The sequence below is a fragment of the Bombyx mandarina genome, chromosome 22 (genome assembly GCF_030267445.1).
Source record: "Bombyx mandarina strain Sakado chromosome 22, ASM3026744v2".
In the NCBI taxonomy this organism is placed as follows: Eukaryota; Metazoa; Arthropoda; class Insecta; order Lepidoptera; family Bombycidae; genus Bombyx; species Bombyx mandarina.
This window is the reverse complement of record NC_143228.1, coordinates 3,469,387-3,497,364: the sequence shown is the minus strand read 5'-3', so window position 1 is coordinate 3,497,364 and position 27,978 is coordinate 3,469,387. Positions and strand designations below refer to the sequence as shown.

General features: G+C 36.6%; 2 protein-coding genes across 2 annotated transcripts in view; both read left to right on the top strand.

Moving 5' to 3' along the window:
* The first annotated feature begins 3,545 nt into the window (after positions 1 to 3,545).
* On the top strand, positions 3,546 to 5,969 carry LOC114252521 (heat shock protein 68). The gene has a single exon (XM_089736785.1). The coding sequence runs from the start codon at positions 3,916 to 3,918 to the stop codon at positions 5,800 to 5,802; it is 1,887 nt and encodes a 628-aa protein (XP_089592911.1). The 5' UTR covers positions 3,546 to 3,915; the 3' UTR covers positions 5,803 to 5,969.
* A 3,637-nt stretch (positions 5,970 to 9,606) lies between these two features.
* Positions 9,607 to 27,978, top strand: part of Pmp70 (ATP binding cassette subfamily D member Pmp70) — a 33,075-nt gene continuing 14,703 nt past the window's right edge. Inside the window, exons 1-4 of the mRNA XM_089736784.1 lie at positions 9,607 to 9,868; positions 10,959 to 11,213; positions 13,403 to 13,472; positions 20,001 to 20,098. Of these exons, the coding sequence (XP_089592910.1) occupies positions 9,762 to 9,868; positions 10,959 to 11,213; positions 13,403 to 13,472; positions 20,001 to 20,098 (530 nt within the window). The 5' untranslated portion in view covers positions 9,607 to 9,761. The remainder of the gene's footprint in view (positions 9,869 to 10,958; positions 11,214 to 13,402; positions 13,473 to 20,000; positions 20,099 to 27,978) is intronic.

Sequence of the window (27,978 nt, the reverse complement as noted above, 5' to 3'; positions counted from 1 at the left end):
TTAACTCGCAGGAAAACAATATAACAGTATTTCAGTGCGTACATAAAATGAAACATGAATATACGTAAATATCTCCGTCTCCGTCTAATGAGGCCGAAAATCCGCCATGTTTAGCGCGCCAAATGTCATTGTCACGTCAGTTCGGCCGTCTGTTTTGGGTTGTACATTATTTATTGACTTTGATATCGATTTAATATGATTGATTATTTAAAATTTCATAATTTATCATGCTTAAAACATACAAAAATAATAATTAAAACGTATTTTATAGGATCTCAAGAAAGTCAATGCCCTAAAACTATTATCTATATGTATTTAAATTCATTATGGAGCCCTCATCCGAAAAATCCATTTTTCGGTCGGAATCTATTGATCATGACACTAATCATAAATACCACTTTAAAATATGTCATCAAAACATATTTAGACATTCTGTTTAGATATTTCGGGAAAAAGGCTACCGACAAAATCTCTACGGAACTATTTAAATAAAATAGTTTTATTCCGCAGTGAGTAAAACACTATTGTAAATTCGTTAAATATTTAATAATTAAGTGATTTTAGAGAGGAAGTCACAAGGAATGACGTTTGTAATTAATGAATAAATGTTCTGTAGGTGTTTTTTTTTCACGCGGTCCCTTGATAAGTTTAAAATTTTAATCACTCTCAAGCGAAAGTGATTCAAATGTTGCGGCGCACCTTCCTTGGGGTGCGCTGCGGTAGTATGTTACGGACTTTAGAGTCAGCAAAACAATTAAAATAGATTGTTACAGTCTAAGAAAAACACGTACTCAAAATACGATAACATTTAGCATGCTAGAAATGGGCTGATGGCTTTGAACTACGCCATATCTTTATGTTTTGCGACAAACGACAACTTTATAAAATCAGTGTAGCAACTTTTAAAAATCATCATATCGTTTACTTGGCAAATTCGAAGAACGAACTAGTCTTAGATTTCACCCATCTAAATCATATCATATTTGCACATAACAATATACCTACTTACTTCCCATTAAAGTATAAATTCTACAAATAAATAATACTCAACAATATTTAAAATAAAATGAGCCAAGAACGTTTATCGATAAAACCTGATAACATTGAAATCTTTTGTACAGCACTAAAGCCGCCATGTTTTGTGGCCAGATGACGTCACAGCATAGACCTATATAGTAGGGACACGACATATTGTTCTATACGTACAATTGCTTATATAAATAGCACCCATTTTGAAGGCACACACATAAACATATATTTATCTCGTTCTTACTCAGCACTTTAACTCGCAGGAAAACAATATAACAGTATTTCAGTGCGTACATAAAATGAAACATGAATATACGTAAATGTCTCCGTCTCCGTCTAATGAGGCCGAAAATCCGCCATGTTTAGCGCACCAAATGTCATTGTCACGTCAGTTCGGCCGTCTGTTTTGGGTTTTACATTATTTATTGACTTTGATATCGATTTAATATGATTGATTATATAAAATTTCTTATTTTATCATGCTTGAAACATACAAAAATTATAATTAAAACATATTTTATAGGATCTCAAGAAAGTCGATGCCCCAAAACTATTATCTATATATATTTAAATTCATTATGGAGCCCTTGTCCGAAAAATCAATTTTTCGGTCGAAATCTATTGATCATGACACTAATCATAAATACCTCTTTAAAATATGTCATCAAAACATATTTAGACATTCTGTTTAGATATTTCGGGAAAAAGGCTACCGACAAAATCTCTTCGGAACTATTTAAATAAAATAGTTTTATTCCGCAGTGAGTAAAACACTATTGTAAATTCGTTAAATATTTAATAATTAAGTGATTTTAGAGAGGAAGTCACAAGGAATGACGTTTGTAATTTTACTAACGAATAAAATATGTTCTGTAGGTGTTTTTTTTTATCAGGCGGTCCCTTGATAAGTTTAAAATTTGAATCACTCAAGTGAGAGTGATTCAAATGGTGCGGCGCACCTTCCTTGAGGTGCGCTGCGGTAGTGTGTTACGGACGTTAGGTCAGCAAAACAATTAAAATAGATTGTAATAGTCTAAGAAAAACACGTACTCAAAATACGATAACATTCAGCATACTAGAAATGGGCAGATGGCACTGTACTACGCCATATCTTTATGTTTTGCGGCAAACGACAACTTTATAAAATCAGTGTAGCAAATTTTAAAAATCGTTTTATCGTTTACTTGGCAAATTTGAAGCACGAACTCGTCTTAGATTTCACATAATATCTAAATCACATCATCTTTGCACATAACAATATATTTACTTCCTATTAAAGTATAAATTCTACAAATACATTCATACTCAACAATATTTAAAATAAAATGAGCCAATGACGTTTATCGATAAAACCTACTAACATTAAAATCTTCTGGGCAGCACTAAAACCGCCATGTTTTGTGGCCAGATGACGTCACAGTGGCACGAATTTTTTGTTGACGTTTCATTTCCATAGGTTTCCTACTTCAGTGACAACAATGCACTTAACCGAAGGTGAAAGTTAACCCAGATAATAAAGCCGCATATTGTACTTTGCTGTTAGAATTTTTTCTTGTTTTTCCGTAATTTTTTATGATGCAAAATAAGACTTACTTTACTTTAATCCTGAAAAAAAAGTGGAAAAATAGGTCAATGCTCGTTACAAAATATAGGTAGTATTTTATTTTCTTTTTAACTATACATTTCATGAAGATTTTTGGTTTGGTGCGAAACGAGTGATTTACTAATTAATTTACAAACGAATTTAATGTTGCGCTAAAATCATATGTCAAATAATTTTTGTGTCTAGATATATTTAAAATAAAATAAAAACAAAACACATCGTCAAAATCACGTTCATTATATGACAACACTGCAAACTACGCAGTTATCAAATTACACGAGATGGAGATATAAGGTAAAAAGAGATAGCATATAAAGAACATTCTAGAGCATACAAAATCTGATCAGGGATACCATACCAAAGAACAATAATCACAGAATGGATAGGATTTTTTTACTTTGATTTATAACACGATGGAGCTAGGTGATTCTTACGTAGTGTTCTTCTAGTGGTGGATAGCGATAAAACTTGACTCGGGATTCGCCGTGTGCCAAATCAACAATGAATTATGGCGGACCGACTTCTAAAAAAGGTTTTTCGCGGCTAAGGCATGTAAAACCACGATAGCGAAACCAGGTAAAATCATGTCTTAGGGTAGCAAGCGCCTCAGATATTTAGGGTGTGACTGGATAAAAATAAATAGCCTATTCGCTTGCCCGGATTTTATGAGAGATAAATATTAATTCAACGTTTTGAAATTTTGGATCTTGTTGTTGCCTAAAGAACAAGACCTACTGTTCTAGTTAACTGGCTTACTGGTTTCAAAGGATGTAACAATGTCGATGTTCAAATTCCACGCACAGATGCCAAGAATTAACAAATAAAAAAATAAAAGAAAGTTACGTGTACGTGCAAGCATCGCACATTAACAGTATTTTGTTTCTTTATATGCGTACAAAAAATCCGTCAGAAATTAAGTAAAATAAAACTTATTTCAGTTATTTTTACTGCATGATATCCCTAAAAGACTTCCTATCTCTGTTACTCATTAACATCTAGTTCTGTCTTACAAGGAGGAAAACTATTGGTGTAAATTATAGAATTTCTAGAACACACCTCTACACACCGAAGTTTGATAGGCGTTTTGAGAATTTTCTACAATGTGCTCGAACGTGATTGGCTAGCTGGTAAGAGTATATAAGCATGCCGCGAGCGCGGGAAAACATTCAGTACTTGAAAACATAACTGAGAGAGCAAAAGTAAAACGGTGTAACCACCGAAGAATTTAGACAAGTGATTTTTTCTACAAATTAATTTGAGATCATTGAGTGAATTCTACAGATATGCCTGCTATAGGGATAGATCTTGGAACTACATATTCATGTGTTGGAGTTTGGCAACATGGAAACGTGGAGATCATCGCTAACGACCAAGGAAACCGGACTACACCCTCATACGTTGCATTCACGGACACAGAGAGACTCATTGGTGATGCTGCTAAAAATCAAGTAGCACTCAACCCTAGTAATACGGTGTTCGATGCGAAAAGACTAATCGGTCGCAAGTTTGATGATGCCAAGATACAACAAGACATGAAACATTGGCCATTCAAAGTGATAAGTGATTGTGGAAAGCCCAAAATCCAGATAGAATTCAAAGGCGAAACAAAACGTTTTGCACCTGAGGAAATCAGCAGTATGGTGTTAATAAAAATGAGAGAGACCGCTGAAGCATATCTTGGAACAGCAATACGAGATGCAGTTATCACCGTTCCTGCTTATTTTAACGATTCACAGCGCCAGGCCACAAAAGACGCTGGAGCTATCGCTGGTCTGAATGTGCTTCGTATTATAAATGAACCGACAGCAGCAGCACTCGCTTATGGATTGAATAAAAATTTAAAAGGCGAACGAAACGTTCTTATTTTCGACCTCGGTGGTGGAACATTCGATGTTTCCATACTGACCATTGATGAAGGTTCATTATTTGAGGTAAAAGCCACTGCAGGCGATACTCATCTAGGCGGTGAAGATTTTGATAATAGATTGGTGAACCACCTAGCTGAAGAGTTTAAACGGAAATACAAGAGAGATATAACCAGCAATCCTCGCGCTCTTCGCCGGCTTCGGACTGCAGCTGAACGGGCGAAACGAACATTATCATCGAGCACGGAAGCTACCATTGAAATAGATGCTTTGTACGAAGGCATTGATTTCTACACTAGAGTATCTCGTGCACGTTTTGAAGAATTAAATGTTGATCTGTTCCGAGGAACACTGGAACCTGTCGAGAAAGCTCTGAAAGATGCGAAACTAGATAAAAGCTCTATTCACGACGTAGTTCTCGTTGGAGGATCGACACGCATTCCAAAAATACAGAGCATGTTACAAAACTTCTTCTGTGGAAAGAAACTAAATCTTTCAATCAATCCGGATGAAGCGGTAGCATACGGAGCTGCTGTACAAGCAGCAATTTTGAGTGGAGAGCAACACAGTAAAATTCAAGATGTTCTTTTGGTTGACGTCGCTCCCTTATCTTTGGGCATTGAAACTGCCGGTGGTGTAATGACAAAGATCATTGAACGCAACGCTAAAATTCCATGCAAGCAATCACAGACATTCACGACATATTCTGACAGCCAACCAGCAGTCACAATACAAGTGTACGAGGGCGAACGGGCCATGACCAAGGACAACAATATGTTGGGTCGCTTCGATCTAACTGGAATTCCACCTGCACCACGGGGGGTCCCAAAGATCGACGTGACATTCGATATCGACGCCAACGGGATCTTAAATGTCTCCGCTAAAGAAAACGGCACTGGCCGCAGTAAAAACATCGTTATTAAAAATGATAAGGGACGATTATCTCAAGCTGAAATCGACCGTATGGTAGCAGAAGCCGAACGCTATAAGGAAGAAGATGATCGACAAAGAGAAAGGGTAGCAGCACGCAATCAATTGGAAACTTACATTTTCAACGTTAAACAAGCCGTTGATGATGCCGGTGACAAACTGAGCGCACAAGACAAAGAGAGCGTGAGAAACGATTGCGAGGCCGCCCTACGATGGTTGGACAATAACACGCTAGCTGAAAAAGATGAATTTCAGCAGAAACTAAAGGATCTTCAGCAAGTTTGTTCACCAGTCATGAGCAAGATCCACGCTACGGGTAGTCAACAGTATTCACAGCCCAATCGTTCAGGGCCAACGGTTGAAGAAGTTGATTAAATATTAAAATGACGAATGAAGTTCAGACTGATTTCAGTATTATATGCTTTAAGTTCCTAGTCAATGATTTAAGTTAATTGTAAATATTAGAATTTATGTTATGTTTTTACTTTCAAACATTGTGTTTATGGACTGCAACAAAAAATAAATAGATTTTAACTTTTGAAGTTGTTTTTTATTGATAATTTTGTATATTAAAATAGTTCTAAATTGTACAATGAAAATAATTTATTTGCCATAAAACAGTTGTATATCAAAGGGTAGTTACATAGAGCCGAATGCAACTTTATACGATAGGTAAATTAAAGATAATAAACTAATCGTTTACTAAAAATTACATCCTCTCAAAATCAATAGACTTCCCTATTAAAAATCGAACTTAGTTTAAATGCCGTCTTGGGACAAATGAAAAATTACGCCATCTCTTAAATCGTACATAAATTGAATAAATAGAAGTAATGAGATTTTCTATTGCAAATGTAGACAGTTAATATAAGGCCCCACCATAGACCTATATAGTAGGGACACGACATATTGTTCTATACGTACAATTGCTTATATAAATAGCACCCATTTTGAAGGCACATACATAAACATATATCTATCTCGTTCTTACTCAGCACTTTAACTCGCAGGAAAACAATATAACAGTATTTCAGTGCGTACATAAAATGAAACATGAATATACGTAAATATCTCCGTCTCAGTCTAATGAGGCCGAAAATCCGCCATGTTTAGCGCGCCAAATGTCATTGTCACGTCAGTTCGGCCGTCTGTTTTGGGCATAGACCTATATAGTAGGGACACGACATATTGTTCTATACGTACAATTGCTTATATAAATAGCACCCATTTTGAAGGCACACACATAAACATATATCTATCTCGTTCTTACTCAGCACTTTAACTCGCAAGAAAACAATATAACAGTATTTCAGTGCGTACATAAAATGAAACATGAATATACGTAAATGTCTCCGTCTCCGTCTAATGAGGCCGAAAATCCGCCATGTTTAGCGCGCCAAATGTCATTGTCACGTCAGTTCGGCCGTCTGTTTTGGGTTGTACATTATTTATTGACTTTGATATCGATTTAATATGATTGCTTATATAAAATTTCTAATTTTATCATGCTTAAAACATACAAAAATAATAATTAAAACATATTTTATAGGATCTCAAGAAAGTCGATGCCCCAAAACTATATATATATATTTAAATTCATTATGGAGCCCTCATCCGAAACATAGATTATACACTTAATATATTTGAATCCGAAATATCGGACACCATTTTTCGGTCGGAATCTATTCATCATGACACTAATCATAAATACCTCTTTAAAATATGTCATCAAAACATATTTAGACATTCTTTTTAGATATTTCGGGAAAAAGGCTACCGACAAATTCTCATCGGAACTATTTAAATAAAACAGTTTTATTCCGCAGTGAGTAAAACACTATTGTAAATTCGTTAAATATTTATTAATTAAGTGATTTTAGAGAGGAAGTCACAAGGAATGACGTTTGTAATTTCATTAACGAATAAATGTTCTGTAGGTGTTTTGTTTTATCAGGCGGTCCCTTGATAAGTTCAAAATTTGCGTGCGGTGCGGTAGTGCGGTGCACCTTCCTTGAGGTGCGCTGCGGTAGTGTGTTACGGACTTTAGAGTCAGCAAAACAATTAAAATAGATTGTAATAATCTAAGAAAAACACGTACTCAAAATACGATAACATTCAGCATGCTAGAAATGGGCTGATGGCACTGTACTATGCCATATCTTTATGTTTTGCGGCAAACGACAACTTTATAAAATCAGTGTAGCAAATTTTAAAAATCGTCATAACGTTTACTTGGAAAATTTGAAGCACGAACTCGTCTTAGATTTCACATAATATCTAAATCACATCATCTTTGCACATAACAATATACTTACTTCCTATTAAAGTATAAATTCTACAAATACATTCATACTCAACAATATTTAAAATAAAATAAGCCAAGAACGTTTATCGATAAAACCTACTAACATTAAAATCTTCTGGGCAGCACTAAAACCGCCATGTTTTGTGGCCAGATGACGTCACAGTGGCACGAATTTTTTGTTGACGTTTCATTTCCATAGGTTTCCTACTTCAGTGGTTTTGGGTTGTACATTATTTATTGACTATGATATCGATTTAATATGATTGATTATATAAAATTTCATAATTTATCATGCTTAAAACATACAAAAATAATAATTAAAACGTATTTTATAGGATCTCAAGAAAGTCGATGTCCTAAAACTATTATCTATATGTATTTAAATTCATTATGGAGCCTTCATCCGAAAAATCCATTTTTCGGTCGGAATCTATTGATCATGACACTAATCATAAATACCACTTTAAAATATGTCATCAAAACATATTTAGACATTCTGTTTAGATATTTCGGGAAAAAGGCTACCGACAAAATCTCTTCGGAACTATTTAAATAAAATAGTTTTATTCCGCAGTGAGGAAAACACTATTGTAAATTTGTTAAATATTTAATAATTAAGTGATTTTAGAGAGGAAGTCACAAGGAATGACGTTTGTAATTAATGAATAAATGTTCTGTAGGTGTTTTTTTTTCACGCGGTCCCTTGATAAATTTAAAATTTGAATCACTCTCAAGCGAAAGTGATTCAAATGGTGCGGCGCACCTTCCTTGGGGTGCGCTGCGGTAGTATGTTACGGACTTTAGAGTCAGCAAAACAATTAAAATAGATTGTAATAGTCTAAGAAAAACACGTACTCAAAATACGATAACATTTAGCATGCTAGAAATGGGCTGATGGCTTTGAATTACGCCATATCTTTATGTTTTGCGACAAACGACAACTTTATAAAATCAGTGTAGCAACTTTTAAAAATCATCATATCGTTTACTTGGCAAATTCGAAGGACGAACTTGTCTTAGATTTCACCCATCTAAATCATATCATATTTGCACATAACAATATACCTACTTACTTCCCATTAAAGTATAAATTCTACAAATAAATAATACTCAACAATATTTAAAATAAAATGAGCCAAGAACGTTTATCGATAAAACCTGATAACATTGAAATCTTTTGTACAGCACTAAAGCCGCCATGTTTTGTGGCCAGATGACGTCACAGTGGCACGAAATTTTGGTTGACGTTTCATTTCCATAGGTTTCCTACTTCATTGGGCCCCACTAATGGTGAGTTTTTAATTTTTTTTTATTGGAGTTTATGGCCTGGTATCTAGACCTTTAGGCCAACTAATGGTGAATGGTCACCGCCGCTCATGGACGTCAGCAACGCCAGGGACACAGCCAAGTTGCTGTTTATCTAACCAAGTGGCGGGAACGCAAGGAGTGAAGTTGTGTGAATTGTTTTATTTTGTCTATTTAGTGCTTCTTCAGGTTTAAATGTGTAATAACGGTGCTTTATTAACTGCTTAGAATCTGTGAAAGTGCATAACTGTGGGAAAATGAAACAAAGCCGCTGGACGTAACTTCTCGGGATCCTCCAAAAAGTACACTGATAATGTCTTAATAAATAACCATCATTTTACTGAGATTATATTTCATCACATATCATCTCATTTGTAAATTTAATTCGTTTTTAATCATTTATGTTATGTTGCGATTACTTTCCTTCGTTTTATTATTATTCATAAACTGTAATTAATTGAAACGGCGAATTTTAAATATTTTATTACTTGACACTGGCTAATGCACAAACCGTGCCGGAGCCAAAAAATAAAGTACAAGAAGCTAAGGTTGACATTAGGACTTAGGACATTAAATATGGAGCATAGATTATACACATAATATATGATTTAGTTTATGTGCTAGATTGTTGCATAGTGCGTGTGTTGTCTTTCCATTTTCAAGAATAAAAGTTTAGTTAATGTTGTGCTGTGTGTTAATCAATGTATTTATTTAACTAATAATTATGGCACCGAATTTAAGTAAATTAACGCAACGGACAGACGTTAAAGTCGGTATTGCTGTCTCCGCAGCTCTTGGTGCTTGGATTATCCGGAACTCCTTTAAGTCAAGGTGAGTTTACTGGCCTCTTGAACAATTTTCCATTGCTTTAGTTGTTTATACTATACCTGAAACTCTGAGCCCCAATTAAGCGTGTAAAATCTTCAGATTTATATGTTGAATTTCCTTTTGACCAATTAAAACGTTTTGCGCTAATCATGATAAAATTGGAATTTGACCTAGAAGTGAGATAAAAATTAAAACGTGGTAAAAAAGACTAAGTTTACTAATATGTTTAAATCTATTAATATCTTATTATCACCCAAATAACTTTACAATAGTCATAATACAATAGTGTGGTCAGTACAATAATTTTACAATATAGATTTTTGTATTTTCTGAAATAATTCAATTCTTGAATATACATCTGGTGTAGAATCCGCATTATAGAGAGAATTTTAGTATATTTATGAGATGATACAGGAAAAATAAAAAAGAAACCTTGGTTAGCAGTGTGCATTTAATTGTTATACTCTCTCTGTATCAGTTTTATTATATGATAGAATTATTATAGGTAATTGATTTTTCCCCTGCTTAATCACTGGTATGAGCCTATGAGGCTATTCCAGTTACACTCTGAGCAAGTGAGTTGACAGAGTCAACCTCAAAGAATAGCTAACATTAGCCTTAACAAGAGCAATGCTTCACAGTGTTTTTACTGATGGTAGGAAAACTTGTTAGCCTGCACAGGTAGGTATCACCACCCTTCCTATTTCTGCTGTGAAGCAGTAATGCATTTCAGTTTGAAGGGTGGTGCAGCTGTTGTACTGCAAAAACGACCTTATAACTCGTCTTAAGACTGGTGCAGCATTGACATTGTAGATGTCTATGAACTCTGGTAACCACTTAACACCCCATGGGGTGCAAGCTTGTCCAATAAGCAATAAGAAAAAAGAAACTGAGAAACAACATTCCTTTATCTATAAATACCTCATTCACATAAAATAAAACAGGCATATGTTTGGAAATTATGTTAGGACTATTTGAATAAAAACAAGTACATTCTCACAGTTGTAGAATATTTAAGAGTTTATAATTCATATAAAGCATGCTTGGAAACAAAACTTAACTTACTTATTAACTTAAAATAAATATTTTTTAGAAAATCAAGAAATGACAAACCCGGCCGTCTTTCACCCGAAGAGCAGATTCAGTACATGATCAAAGAAAAAGACAAAAAGGGGCCAAAAGCACAAGTTGATGCTAGATTTTTAGCAGAATTTAAAACACTATGGAAGATTATGATGCCAGGCTGGTGGACCAAAGAAAGTGCCTTCATGGCGTTGATAGCCATCTCTCTAATATCCAGATCCATGTGTGATCTGTGGCTAATACAGCAGACTACTTTGATTGAAGGGTGAGTTGAAACTATAGTCTTATTATTTATTATGAATTAAATCATTTTAAAATAAACACTGAATATGACTAGCATTTTTGACAAACTTCCTTTACAACTAAGTCCAGTGCAACCTTAATAAAACAAACCTGAATATAATGATGTCCTCGATTTAACAAATTTTTATTAACCTGCTGAATTGTCCATAAGAGTTGATGTAAAATATACCTTCACATTGCGAAGATTTCTTGCGAACAACCTCTTTACTCAACTAAATTTTCAAAAATTTTCAATAATAAAAAAAGATGTAAATACCTCTAATTAATGAATTTTCTCAACCCAAAAACTATATAACGGTCCCACCAATATGACCCTAAATCCCATAGTACTATGTCAATCAGTCTCATTGGGTTTGAGAAAAGTTGTTACCTACCTAATTGTTTTTAAATATAAAATATATATAGTAATTTCATAAAAATGTGTTTTCATTTATTAGTAGAAGTTTTTTGCTATAACAAGATGAGTTTAATGATGAGGTGAATAAAACTTTTTTACCTCATTATAACAAATGGTAGACCAACCTAACCTAAATCGCGAACCAGTTATGAGGACCATGGTGGGTTGGAAGAAGCCGGGCACGTGCTTAGCTGATGCCGCTCCACTAATCCTCCCCTGCGGCCCGGATTCAACTCCATCCCCCGAGGACATAAAACAAACCTCAGTTTACCGAATTACTTGATATAACGAGTATTCACTTGTTCCCTTCCGGTTTGTTATGTATTGTATTGTTAGGTTGCACTGTATTTATATTTTAAATTCTAATAAGGCAGTTCATCCACTCTAGATTTCTTAATTAATTTTAAATAAAAATCTAGTTTTATCACGATTTGTTGTACGTTGATGATAATTACTGCTTTATATTAGTATGCATTATACTGACACTTTAAACTGTATAGTTTGAAGTAAATACAACAAAAAATAATGTAAATTAACTTGAAAACCCTGTAAAACAAAGAATTTTAATTATTGTTGCTTTTGTTGACTAGTTTAAATTATTTTTAAGTATTTAATGTACTTTGACCTTCTTAATGGTTAGTGTGTACATTTAAAAAGAGGTTTGATTCCTTTTCACATAAATAATTCATGAGTCATGACTAGTTTTTCGAAATGCATGCAAAACTCTTGGTTTATTTTAAAATAAATTATAACTTCAAGGATATCTATTTTATATGTCAGCTACATTAAATACTAAATATCAGCATATATTATACATCAAATGCTGTTTGAAAATAAACCCAATGGCCAGCAGTATGTTGACTGAGTCCTTAGCATGACCTGGAAGCGGAGGCGCTCGCTGCGGATTACGCGTGGCCATACGGCCTCCGCTCCAGGGGGGAGACGCGGCCCGGCATCGCGGAAGTTCAAGCGCGGAAGCTGCAATCTCGGCGTGCCGTGCTCGAGGCGTGGTCTCGCTGCTGGCGGACCCTGCCTACGGGCGACAGCCCTCGAGGCGATCCGCCCTGTCCTCTCGAACTGGATGAATCGCGACCGAGGAAGTCTCACCTTCCGAGCGACGCAGATTCTTATGGGACACGGCTGTTTCGGTCGCTACCCGCACCTCGTCGCCCGGAGGGAGCCGACGCCAAAGTGCTGCAGTGGCTGTAACGAAGTCACGGCGGCGCACACGCTCGCGTACTACCCTATTTTCGCGGAGCAGCGCCGCGTCCTCGTTGCAAAAATAGGACCGGACTTGTCGCTTCCGAACGTCGTGGCTACAATGCTCGGCAGCGAAGAGTCCTGGCAGGCGATGCTCGACTTCTGCGAGTTCACCATCTCGCAGAAGGAGGCGGCGGAACCAGAGAGGGAGAGCTCTTATTCTTTCTCGGCGCCATGCCCCCGCCGCCGAGCCGGGGGTCGGAGGAGGGCGTTCGTCCAGTTCTGACCCCTGTGAGGAAGCAGTGTCCTCCAGGTGATGGTCACGGGGCGACTGAGGAGGTTGAGGCTGCGCCGCACGCTACCGTCACTCTAGCGCGCTGGCATCAGGAGGATGGGACGACAATAATGGCAATAAAAATATGTTTAGTCAATTGTTTTATGCTAACCCTATTGTCATGAAATTTTGTAAAATCACAAAAAATATCCTTTTTGCTAATTTTAGTGTTTCACAATTTTGATACTTACAGATAGAAAATAAATTATTCATTGTACAGGTCAATTATCACAATGAACCACAAGGAGTTCAAGAGGCTATTAATCCAGTTCTTCGGATCAATGCCACTGGTAAGCAATTTTTTCTATAAAAATAATAACCGGGAACAAGTCACACACAGTCGTCTAGGTCCAAACTAGGACTCCTTATGGGAATCAGAGACTGATATACCTACGCATGTATATTGTACTGTTAGGATTGAATCACACCGGAATGGCAGCGACCAGCAGCGTTGCGGCTAGCACTTAATTTTAAACTGTATCTACTTAAAAGATCAGTATCGCTTGAAAAGCTTGAAAAGGACACAGCCGCCGCCCGCCCGCGGTGAAGCGAACAGCCGCGCGCCACGTGCGTCTTGTCGGTGGTTATGCCGTATATAATAATAATAATAAGCCCATTTTATTTCCAAAAACAAAGAAAGAAAAAAAAGAAAAACACCTTATCAAATAAAAATTACAAAATTAAATATAAACTTGTGTTTGGAACCCCATTCGGGTATAGGCCTCCTCCAGCTTGCTCCACCCTTCCCTATCCTTGGCTTTGTTTCTCCATTCTTTTCCAGTTCTGCCGTATATAATAACGTATAAACGTATAAAATATTTAACGTACGTACGTAACGTATAAAATATTTAATATGATTGTAATATTCGAATCGTAATTTTGCTATTAGCATTAGCAGTTCTATAATAAAATTAAGCCTACGATCTCATGTATCAAGGTTAGTTGCCCGATGGCTGCCTTTTTTTGTAACCAACTTGGTAACAACACAGGCTGTGAGATGATTCTACATAAAAAATTATGTCGACGGAAAATAATTGCGGCGCAATAGTTGTTTACATTATGCGGCAAATTAACTAAGTGGCGGTATTTACATTGTTGATGTGTTTGGGCTCCGAAAAACACTTAACTCCAGGTAGGGCGTGAGCTCGTTCAACCATTTTTTTTTCCCCTACCTAAACTGGTAGCCTGGAGCGGCTATTCCAGCGTAACCGAACACGAACCCTAGCAAGAGTCGTGCTTCGCAGAATCTACCACCGGATCGGAAACGCGACCCCACTGAGAAGATCCGGCGAGAAACTCAGTGGGCTGTGTCTGAGAGTTAATTTACTCGTCGAGCCCTTCATCGCAAGCGACGGGTTCGACGAGAACGGTGACCGGTGCTTGAAGTACCTAGAAGTACCGTTAGGGATGGATCGGGAGGATCTGAGATGACGTGTTTTGGGCGACGTCGACTGCTTTACAGTCTGTCCGCAGGATCGGGAATGTAGTTACCGGCGGCCACGATGAGAGGGTTCTCGTGTCGTGCCGCTTTATCGAAGTGGCGCAACCATTTAAGCAATAAAAAAGTTCGATTTGACTGCGGCGCGGCACATTTCTGTACGGACGGACCGACAATACGCTCTGCACAATAGTATTTACGTAAATTTCTTAAAAGTATTCTTTAAAGAAATTAATAGCCTCTATCGTTCTAATGACTTGAAATATAGTAAATATAATACAAAATTCTAATAAAAAGGAAAATCGACTTCAACAAAACAAAATAAGAATATCATAAATGAAGTCGAAGTCAATTAAATATGCATTATTTAGGAGAACTCCCAAAACTTGTCAGGTCTTTATAAAATTTTAATTGGGACAAAATGAGCAGCACAGCTTTCTAATTAAAAAATTTTTAGAATCGGGCCACCAAACAAAAATTTAAGTTAACATAGTAAAAAAAATATAAATAACCTTTTTTTTTTAAAGTTATGTAAAATGGTACTGGATAAAAAAAAATCAATTCTCTATTGCTAATTTCTTCTTTAACGACGAAACTGTTTCTGCAAGTGGGTGGGTACTGTTTGCTCTAGATAAAAAAAAAATATTATGGCGAGTATATTTTGGTGAAGGCGATGCTCAACTTTGGTGAAGCATATTTTTTCACTAACAATTACACAAGAGCATTTCTCGTTGACCTGGATTCATGGAAGTTATACGGTTGAGTATAGCACATGTAAAGGGTCTGAAAATATAATAGTATATTTGCATCTTTCACATAGTAAAAAAAACATATTTGTATACAACAATACTTTTTTTTTATTGCTTAGATAGTTGGACGAGCTCACAGCCCGCCCGGTGTTAGGTGGTTACTGGAGCCCATAGACATCCACGACGTAAATGCGCCACCCACCTTGAGATATAAGTTCTAAGGTCTCAAGTATAATTACAACGGCTGCCCCACCCTTCAAACCGAAACGCATTACTGCTTCACGGCAGAAATAGTTAGGGAGGTGGTACCTACCCGCGCAGACTCACAAGAGGTACCACCACCAGTAAAACAAACCTACTTAAAAAAAGTTAAACGTCATTAATATATGTCAAATAAAACATCGGTCGTTGCTAAGAAAACGTACCGAGGGGCAGTAGGTAAATCTTTTTCGACTGCAAATCTAAGTTTGTCTTTGTAACACGAAAAATTAAAATGTTCAAATATCTTATTATCGCATTTTTATATTAAAAACTAGCTGACCCGGCAGACTTCGTAGTGCCTCAATCGATAAATAAAAGACACATCAAGGGGACATATCAAAGGAAAAACAACATTGTTTGTTTTTATATAATTCCGAGCTTTTTTATATTTTTTCACCTTTTAAACCTTCCCTGGACTTCCACGAATAATTCAAGACCAAAATTAGCCAAATCGGTCCAGCCGTTCTCGAGTTTTAACGAGACTAACGAACAGCAATTCATTTTCAAAGACAGTGATTATTAATTTGACTGACTCGGTGGTGCTGTAGTTGGCGGCCTTGATTGGTGCACCGAAGGTCATGGGTTCGATTCCCACATCGGGCAAACATTATGTGATGAACAGGCTGGTTTGCTCTTTGTCTGAGTGATTATTATCCACTATACTGTGTGTATATATGTTAACGTAACTGTGTTGATCAGTCAGTGTTTGATACCCATAACACAGGGGATCCTAAATTAGGGCCGGATAACCGTACGTGAATTGTTCCCACTTATTATTTATTTATTTATTGGTTTTTATTTATTTTTTATTTTTATTTATTTATTTATTTAATACAAGGAGAACCAACAGCCAACTAACAAAGTATAATAATATAACAAATAATAGAAACAAAAAGCCAATTAAAGGTTCTCACCAATATAAACAAATTAAAAACACTAGAGAAACAAAAGCATAGAAACAAAAGAAAATTAAAGAAAATTTAGTTTTAGCTGTCACGTTCCTCTGTAAATTGTTTTTACTTCTGGTTGCGAATCTATCATTACATTTTATGAAAGAAGCAATCAAAAAATTAATTATTCAATGAATAATAATTAATGATAACTAAGTAATTAAATGTATAATGTATTCGTGACAAAAACAAAAAGTGTAATTTATAGAAATAGCCTGTCTTCTATTCGAATTAATTTCGTTCTTTTCTGTGCGACGTACATAATCTATACATATAAATAAAATTGCAGTGTCTGTTTGTAATATTGAAATAACCCGCTTTTTACTACATGCATATATGAATATATATACGGTACATACACCAAAATCACATTTTTTACAATTTTTGTCTGTCTGTTTGTTCCGAGATTACTCTGGAACGGCTGGACCGATTTTGACGGGACTTTCACTGATAGGTAGCTGATGATGCAAGGAGTAACTTAGACTAGCTTCGCCCCGTGGCGTCACCCGCTATACGACGATAACCGCGCGTAACATCGCGGGACTCAACTATTCAATAATAAAATTTAATGTTTTCGAGGCAAAGCGAGAGCGGGTCGCTAGTTACAATATAAAAATGCAACGCGAGGTATCCTTGGATTCATACCTATTATCTTAAATAATCTGTTACCTACTCGTTTCATCACAAAAAAATGTTCATTTTATTTATTGAAGACAAGGTCATGTGATACATAATTATGAGTGTAGTTATAATTGTATTGTTTAAAACATCGAGCTATAAAGTGGTGCGGCGGTAGCTGTAATAGAACAAACGATATTTGAACATTCTCTGAACCAAAATGTTTGTGATAAGTTAGCGTATCGAGGGGTAAACAGCTATTGGGTTTAAGCAACGTTTTTGTAACTTTACAGGAGAGCCATTTAAAGTTTAAAATTTGGAAAAACTAACAATAAAAAAACTGCTTCAGAATTATAATGGGGTATAAAATTAATTGAAGTTCTATTAAAAAGATCAAACTGTTGATACTAATACCAAATAAAACGCACACAATTACTTACAAAGATAAATGTCGTGTGTTAAACGAAATGTAGCTTAAACCAACTAGCTTTTCATCCCTCTCTTTTTCCTCTACTTAATCGCTGGTAGCCTTAGAGGCTATTCCAGCTACCCGCGGACGCGTAGGAGAACTCCCGGGCTAACCTTAGAGAATTTGCTAACACTAGCCCTAACACTAGCAAGAGCAAGAGCTTCGCAAAATCTAATACCGGATCGGAATCGCGACTCCCTAAGAAGATCCGACGAGAAACTCAGTGGGCTGTGTCTATGGGCTAGTTCGCTCGTCGAACTCTTTGTCGTAATCAACGAGTTTGATGAGGACGGTGACCGGTGCTTGAGAGGCCTAAAAGCACCGAGAGCTAATCCGGGCGATCCGATAAGACATGTATCGGGCGACGACGACTTTGCGTTGCCCCGTCGCGGTCGGATAAGACACCCCTCGATAAAAGTCTCGAACAATAATTCTCGATTTGTCGTTATCTCTAAAAGTGATTATTGCGTTCCTTGCTGACTTCAACGACGGGTACTCACTATCGCATGGTTGCACTATTCGGTTACATCTGAGAGGTTATATTGAGCGATCCATGAATAGGTTGTTCCTTTTAATGGGCCAGATCACGTCTGGTTCTTCGTTATTAAGTTCTTACACTTAGATTTACGCAGTTGTCTTTAACCTCAGCTACTGATAACTTCTCTCCCTTACGAATGTAGATGTACAGCCAAACGTGGATCAATAATTAAATGCACGCTGTTCTAAAATTATCCCCCATATTATCAAGCAGTGGATTCTAGAGCAATAATTTTGGTTATCAAAAGAACGGCAGGCAGTATACGGGTAATGTCGGACTACTATGACGGTGATGATCACTTATTGTTTAATAGTTAGTCAGGAAGAAAAGACTAATTAAATCACCATTTAATCCTCCATCAAATTAATCTTTTCGAGCTTTTTCTTTCCTAATATATCTTTTGATGTTCGAGGCGAGATGTAGACGCGAATATGCTCTAATTTTTTTAACAAATTAACAACAAATAATATTCCCTCGACGAGCAGATGTAAATAGAAAATAACAATAATGTAAATGATTTTGATGTCTTTTCACTTTAGTTGAAGCTAGCATAACCCACCAAGGTTACTAGTAACAGTTAGGAAAAAAATATCTCGTCTGTCTCATGAATTTTAGCTATTTCAAACATACACATTTTGAAGTCAATTTAAAAAGAAAAATACAGATATTAATCTTACTCGATTACATACACATAATTTTATTGTGATCTAAATTTTAAATATAATTAAGATATATAAACAGTGTGTGCAACCATCCTGCATACCTCGAAACAGTTTTTTATTTATTGCTTAGATGGGTGGACCAGCTCCCGACCCCCTTGGTGTTAAGTGGTTATCGGAGCCCATTGACAACTACAACGTAAAAGCCACCACTCACCTTGAGATATAAGTTCCAAGTTCTAGTTCTAACAGTACAACGGCTGCCCCACCCTTCAAACCGAAGCGCATTACTGCTTCACGGCAGAAATAGGCAGGCAATGTTTCAGTTGTACACACGATAGACCCTAGGTGTATGCAAAGAAAATGCAAAAAAAAACAACAGGTCTTAGGGAAGTCGTCGTGGCCTAACGGATAAGACGTCCGGTGCATTCGTATTGAGCGCGATGCACTGGTGTTCGAATCTCAGGCGGGTACCAATTTTTCTAATGAAATACGTACTCAACAAATGTTCACGATTGACTTCCACGGCGAAGGAATAACATCGTGTAATAAAAATCAAACCCCCAAAATTATAATTTGCGTAATCACTGGTGGTAGGACCTTTTGGGAGTCCGCACGGGTAGGTACCACCACCCCGCCTATTTCCGCCGTGAAGCAGTAATGCGTTTCGGTTTGAAGGGCGGGGTAGCCGTTGTAACTATACTGAGACCTTAGAACTTATATCTCGAGGTGGGTGGCGCATTTACGTTGTAGATGTCTATGGGCTCCAGTAACCACTTAACACCAGGTGAGCTGTGGGCTCGTCCATCCATCTAAATAATAAAAAAATAAAAAATACACTGTGTTTATTTTAATTAATTATAATACCTAAGCATGTGTGTGAAGATCTGTAATTGACTTTGTGAAGTACTAAGATTTTTCAAACAATAAAATAATTGGCATTGTTCTTTCTTCTCTTCATTTTGCAGAAAAATAGAGGACAATTTCAGGGCTCATCTCAAATAGTTACGCTAACCCATAGTGAATGCGTAATCCAACTTGAAGCATGAGGCTGAAATCGAAATCGCGATTAAATAAAAGTAAAAAGGGAAAATTAATAGATTTTGTGACTAAAAATAAAATTAATTTTGTTACAGATTTCACTGGTGAACAACGTCTTGAAGTGGAGCATAGGTGAACTAAAGTTGAGGATAAGGACCAATTTATCATTGCACCTTTACAACGAATATATGAAGTGAGTAAATTTAGTTACACGTAAAACTGCACCGCGGAGTTCTTAAGCTACTTAAGCTACTCTGTTTCTAGACAGAATTTAACCCTCTATTTTTTCTATGTAAGGTTTCAAAAAGGCCCTAGTTTTTCCATTTTCATTAAAATGGGTTCATTTTTGCTTATATTATGATTCAACTGTAACAAATACAACGTAAAATTTAAGTTATTTTGATGTCGAAGGTTTCATATATTGAAACAACGTCGCTTAATGAGTTATGTTTTTCTTCTCACAGAAAATTTCCTCGTAGCATTTCAGTAACTTTTTATGCTCCTTTTGTAGTAGAAAAGCGATCTTCATTGGGTACTATTGTTCTGTTCTCTATTTCTGTTAGGTTTGCAATCGTCATTTGATTTTCTGATTCAGCTGGATCTAACGAATCAATTTATTCAATGTCTTGCTCATGGTGACCCATTTCTGTAAGCTCGTCAATTGTTACCTCTTGATTGGGTGAATCCAGCAATTCTTGAACGTCATTAGGCTCCTCTTTTAAATTGAACTGTTTGGCAATATCGACCACTTCTTCAATTATGCTATGAATGGATCTGAAACTGCCCTACGATATATTTGAACCGATCGTAAACGGAACACTTAGAGGGAGGAAAGCGGATTCGCATAGCCATCAAAAAGAAAAACCGTGTATCTTCGAATTCGCGAAAAACGGGGTAGCGTAAGTCGGCGTATTACTACTTCACTTTGAAGACTTACTATAACCGGTTACTGTGCGAGGATTCTTGATTATACGTAAACTACACGTAACTACGCGTAATCACGAATAGTGTACTGTGGAGTTAACTGACCTTATCATCCACAAAATTATCATCCATTAAATTAAACGAACAATTCTAATGTACTAGAGGTCCCGCAGTAGTCGAAATTCGATTATAATTAATTGGAATTGTAAGTTTGTACACTATTATGATTGTATTTTATACTTCTATAATCACAAATTTCGCCAAGACTACTCTATAAAAAATATTAACAAAGACAAATAATATTTCTCAATTTGACAACAGATGTCAAGAACAAAAGTTTGACAATAAATAGTATGCATGCGTGTGTGCGTCAGATACATGGTATGTAATGTGTATAATGTTTTCTTTATTGATGTAATGTATCTTTTATGCATTATTTTAAAGAAATATTAGCATTGTGCACTTCTTCTCTATATTCTCTATAAGTGTGGAAAATTTCATACCCCTCCGTCCGCGCAATTTTCGTGAAAAGGGATACAAAGTTTTTGTTTCACGTATTAATATATAGATGCTTATATGAAATGCTTGGCTAATTGGAAGTTCTTTGTCTGCGTAATTTTTTTTCTATAATGGCAATACAATATTTTGAACAGCAACACATCTTTCGCATTCATCATTCAAATAACAATATTGTTCATTGCTAACCCCAAAATGTGATTTTTTTTCAAAGCAACACATTATTTAAATAATATTTAACGTTGACAAATACACACACATCAAAGATTATTATCATAGTAAATTTAATCTTTCGATAATACGTCGTATTATAAATGGTGAAGATTGTTTTTGCCTTTGACTCATCAATGCTCGATAAACAAAAGCCGTTTAGATTAATTTTACACTTTGTACGTAGTATTAGAATACAGAGGATTTTACACGGGGAATCCAACAACTTGAAAATGTACTGATATTTAAATTGTCGTCATAAATCGTAATTGACAGAACGTAGGTACTCAATCAAGGATATCTATTGATAATACAAAACTAGAACAAAAGTTAACAGATTAATATTGCGATCAGTTCAAAGTACATTTTAATATCATATCGATTCAATTATTTAAAAAAAGTTAGACATTCGCATAGTATTATTGAATCGATTGTACATTGCCACTGGACTTCGTAATGTGTGCACGGTAAACTTGCCGCAAATTTCGTCATATTATGTATTATGCAAATAATATCGTACTCTAGAGTCATAATTCAGCAACGAATTTCCTCTGTTATTGCTGTCATTTTTTAATTTTTTGTTTCATTTTATAACAACCAATACGATTTGTTCTTCTTAGAAGTAGGTATATTTTTAATCCTCCATAAAGGCAGATGGGCTAATGGTTCATATTTATTTTTTGTTAACGTAGACAGATGAACGAGCCGTCCCACCTGCTGTTGAGTAGTTACGGGTTTACATGGACGTTGCAACGTGAATACCGCCGTCCAAGTTGAGACTTGAGGCCTTGAGGTCTCAGTTGTTTAGTAATTACGCATACTAGAAGTTTTGCAAATTAGATTTTTGTAACACCATCTCTTTCGTCGTGAAAGTAATTAATGAACATCTTTTATGTAAAATACGTATTTCATTAAAAATAGTGTTACCGGTATTTGAACACCGGCTTTGCGAAATGTCATCTCGTATTACGTGTTTAACGGATTGGCCCATAGAAATCGCAAAATTAAAGCCGTCTACAAACTTAAAACGTGAGGTCGAACTATCAGTTGTATCGTGATTGTGGCAGTCTTATCAATTAAGCCTTAATACATGGCTGTAACTCATCAGATTTTTTTATTTTTATTGCTTAGATGGGTGGACGAGCTCACAGCCCATCTGGTGTTAAGTGGTTACTGGGGCCCATAGACATCTACAACGTAAATGCGCCACCCAACTTGAGATGTAAGTTCTAAGGCCTCAAGTATAGTTACAACGGCTGCCCCACCCTTCAAACCGAAACGCATTACTGCTTCACGGCAGAAATAGGCAGGGTGGTGATACCTACCCGCGCGGACTCACAAGAGGTCCTACCACCAGTAAAAAGTAGACAAAATAGGCAATAATGGCGGTGCTGGCGCTTACAACACGTTCTACCAGCACTAGATACACTAGAACATGACAATCACTATACTCTATTCCAATTATAAAGTCCCTTTTGACACTTCTCAGAACGTAACTCTTCACATTACGCATCATTTAAAATAATAATCATATTTTGTTCATGGTCGTCAACATCATTTAAAAAATACACAATCAATCTAAATCATTATACAATTAATTCACACACACAATAACATAATAATAACATCTGTCTCATGGGACTTCGTAATTGGAATAAAGTATAACAGCTATTTTTATTTACTGGGACGCTAACAGACCTGTAATATAGAGACTTGTTGCCTACCCGAGATCCCCTTTAACCTTTTTCATTGATTGTTTTATTCACGTTGTAAATGCCCGAGCATTTTATAATTAACATTATGAAATTTCTAATTTCTCTTTCTTTTTCTTGAATTTTCTTAAAGTTGCTTTATTTTTTTTTTCATCTTTGAAAAACTACGTTTGCGTCACGGAATAGATAATTAAGGTATCACCTTATTACGGAATAGATAACTAAATTTTTTTTTTTATTGCTTAGGTAATATCTTGATTATCTATTCCGTGGCTTGCTTTAACGATCTTACAAGTAAAACGTACTGCTACAGACAGTCGATTCGTGATCGTTGAAGACACGCATCAATTATTTTTCATATGTACTTTATTGTATTATGAAAAAAAATGCAGCTCACCCCGAGAACATTCTAGAACGTATTAGAATCGCAAGCCGAGACCAACTACAATTTTTCTTTTGTAGCCTTTGTAGGCAGACCTGTACGGCTCCCCTGATGGTCGTCACCGTTACTCATGCTAATGCAGTGGGACAGACATGCCCCTGCCTACCCACATGTCACAAAATAGGCAGGTCTACTTCAAATCAAATACTCATCTAGTCTTATTAATTAACTAACTTCTTCTTCTCACTCTCACTCTTGTCAGAGTGTCGTGGTTGCGCTGACGCTGTATGTGCAGTAGGACCTGTTAGGTCGCCCATGCTCCCAACGCCCGCCCTCCAGGCAATGCGCTTGTAGGACTAACTAACTAGTCTAATTCAAGTACACTCTGTCAAAAGACCTAGAAAAATCAGTAGTGCGATTGAACTTTGATAATAAGCCAATAATAGAATTGACTAACCCGGCCTTCAATACAAAAGTTTACACCCGAAATAGACGGCACGGTGATATCAAAAAGTGTCATATCATATAGTCCAGTTAGTGATACTACAAAATGTTAATTCCATTTTACGATTCATTCCACCTTAATATTCATTATGGTTGAAAGCAATGACCTATGTTGGCTTGCAATTACATATTCTGACTTATACGCTTTGAATTGAAAACCTATGAAATCATTTAACTGTAATACACTGGTGCAATGGTCGTTCGATATGGACAATATCCCTGATGTTCGATTCTAATTCATGCGCAAATCTTATCGCTTAATCCGTGTTGAACCTGTGACGTCATTTTACATAGGAAAATGAATAAGAAAAATCAGAGATTAAACCCAAAGCTTCTCTTCTTCAACCCGTGTCCACCCAATGCTGAGTGTAGGTCTCTTCGAATGCATCCCATTCTCTTCGGTCTCTTGCCTTTCTCATCCAATCTCTACCAACCACTTTGACGACCAGGTTATCTGACCACCTCGTTGGCTGTCTGCCCACGTTACGACTTCCAGTACGAGGTCTCTACTCCAGTACTTTTGTTCCCCACCGATTGTCAGTGCGATGGCTGGCGATGTCAGTGCGATGGATGATATGTGGCTGGCGTACTTCTACTTTTTCCAAGCAATCATTTTGGCTATGTCAGTCAAACCAGTTCTTCTGCGGATTTCGGTATTGCGCATTTTATCTCGTAGAGAAGTGCCTAACATAGCCCGTTTCATAGCTCTTTGCGTGACTTACATTTTGGTCATAATTTGCTTTGTGAGCGTCCATGTCTCGGCCCCATACACCATCACAGTCATAACACATTGCTCGAATGTCCGACGCTTCAATTTCATAGGTATATTCCCATTTAGTTGTAATGTATAATTTAGTATGTAATGTAATGTTAGGTTGGGGAAAAAATCTTTTCGCATTATAGTATGTATGAACTTGTAATAAAATCTCTTTGACTATACTATTTGTATCTGGTTGATTTTGGTATCATTAAAAGTTAAAATTTTAAAGAAGATAATTCCAAATTCAAATTAGGAAAATGTGTGAATTTTATTTATTTTTCGTACTGTCAAGGTGAGTGAATGAAGAAATTCCATACACTTTAAAATTAGGTTAACCTACTACAAAAAAGGTAAAAATTCAACGCACTAAAAATTTACGGTGTTTATGGACCTAGTGCAGTGTCTGTGAGAGTAGCACAAATTTTGTTTAAGCGTTTTAAATCCGGAAATTTTGATGTCAAAGATGCACGTCGCTCTGGTCGCCCTATTACGGATAAAATGGATGCCATTTTTGAAAAAGTGGAGCAAAATCGGCATATCAGTAATTAAGACGTAGCTGAAGAACTGGGAATTGACCACAGACCAGTTTTGGCGCATTTGAAAAAAACTGGGTACACAAAAAAGCTCGATATTTGGGTACCTCACGAGCTCACTGAAAGAAACCTAATGAACCGTGTACTCATTTGTGATTCTTTATTACGACGTAATGAAACCGAAGCATTTTTGAAGAAGCTGATAACTGGTAATGAAAAGTGGATCACGTACTACAAGAAGATGCGAAAAAGGTCTTGGTCAAAGACCGGTCAGGCTTCACAGACTGGCGAAACCAGGGTTAACTCGCAACAAGGTGATGCTGTGTGTGAGGTGGGATTGGAAGGGCATTATTCATTATGAGATACTACCACTAGGCAGGACCATCGATTCTGAACTCTACTGTGAACAAATGATGAGATTAAAGCAAGAAGTTGAGAGAAAGCGGCCAGAATTAATCAACAGAAGGGGTGTGGTTTTCCATCATGATAACGCTAGACCTCACACATCTTTAGCCACTCAGCAAAAATTAAGAGAGCTTGACTGGGAGGTGTTAATGCATCCGACGTATTGTCCTGACCTTGCACCTTCAGATTTCCACCTGTTTCGGTCTCTTCAGAATTCTTTAGGCAGTGTCAGGTTAACATCACGAGACGACTGCCAAAACCAATTGTCGCGGTATTTTGATCAGAAGCCGCAAAATTTCTATAGTAATGGGACAAGATGGCAAAAAGTGATCGAACAAAATGGTACCTACATACTTTAGTTAAATGTAAATAAACAACATTAAAAAAAGTTGTGAATTTTCTTAAAAAATACGAAGAAACTTTTTCCCCAACCTATTACTACTATTTATTGTTCCAATTTCTATCTAGTCAGGCGTTTTTAGTATCTCTACACGTTCTTGGATAAGTTTTTCAATATCACTAAAGAGAGGTCTATTGTTTGCCTTAGGTGTTTTAGTTCTAACTTGTTTAATTGCATTTTGTATAGAGACTACGAAGTGCTCATTTATGATAATTACGTCTGCAGACTTCAGGTCGTTTTTAAGGTTTTGCGTAAGTTGCTTTTTAAAATAATCTGACTGCCTTTTTTTTTTTTTTTTTTTTCTCGGGCCGGGGGCCGAACCTCCTACGAGGTCCCCGCGCCTAGGGGGCGCGCGGGGTATGTGAGACTCAACGATCTGCAGGTGTTGAGAGCAGATCGCGGGCCCAAGGATTTTAGGGCCCACCCACTAAACGACTCCCCTGCACTCTTACACCCGACGTCCGATCTCCGTCCGGGGTCAGAACCCGTTCAGAGTAGGGGGGTTCCCGCGGTCAACACTACAACCAGACACGCGGCGCCACCCCGAGGACGCCCGACCGACGGGTCGTCGAGGCGATAGTCGACGACCAACGACGTCGGTCTCCGCGGTACGGCGGCCCTACCAGGCCGCCCGAATCTGACTGCCTTACCCTAACCCTAGCCTAATATTATCCAAAAAAATTATCAGTTCAATAGATTATTTCTCTAGGTAATAATACCTTTTGTTTGGATCGGGCGCAAACACTAGTTTCGTAATAGTACGTGTTAATGTGCATGTTTGTATAATAATTTGTATGGCACTGAACAAACATTACGCGTAAATGTGTAATTATAAACCTGTTGTTTTCATTAAACAACGATTTGAATGGAAATTTATTTTTCTATAGACTAGTTGGGTAATTTTGAAGAGACCTATATACCTATATACCTATATACCTATATACCTATAATTATATCCACATATTGACGAATAATTCTTTATTTTAGATTATAATGTACCTCGAGCTTATATTAAAAGGTTATCTATTAAAAAAAGCTGAAAAATAAGTTTTAGTGTACTTTTAATCTGTATTAAACTTTAAAATCGCATCGGGAATCATATGTTGTGAAATATAAACGAACCATCTGTTTGTAACGGCACTCGACTTGCAGTGACAAAATTAATGAACAACGTTATCGAAGTCACAATTTTGAAAGGGAAGTACAAAGGCTTGTAAAGGAAGAAGTTTTAATTCCACGGATTTCTTTGATTCCGAACCAGCCAGTTGTAACAAATCTAATGGTATCTAATAGGCAGCGGCTTAGCCTCGGTACGCAGCGGCTTAGCCTCGGTATGCAGTGGTTTAGCTCTGCCCCTATCGTTGCTGACGTCCATGGGCGACAGTAGCCACTCACCATCAGGTGGGCCTGGTCGTATCCTAGTCTGACTATAATGGCAATGAAACAAAAATAAATATAAAAAACACAACATACGCACCATAAAATGAAACTAAGAATATTGTGTATGATAGAGCACTATAATAATGAACACTATGTTTTGAATAATATATGTTTAAATAATTATACCAATTCGAATTCAGTATTCATAGTTAAGACTATCGGTTCAGGTAGTTTGTATATAAATTAGACGGTTTAATAAACGTGCCAAATAACGTCATTCAATATATTATCATGACGTTTATCACGACGCATTATCACTCTTGCGTTTAGTATTCCATGAACAGCAA

What these genes read in the sequence shown, in the direction of transcription:
- LOC114252521 (XM_089736785.1), top strand. Translation starts at nt 3,916, where the DNA reads ATGCCTGCTATAGGGATAGATCTTGGAACTACATATTCATGTGTTGGA.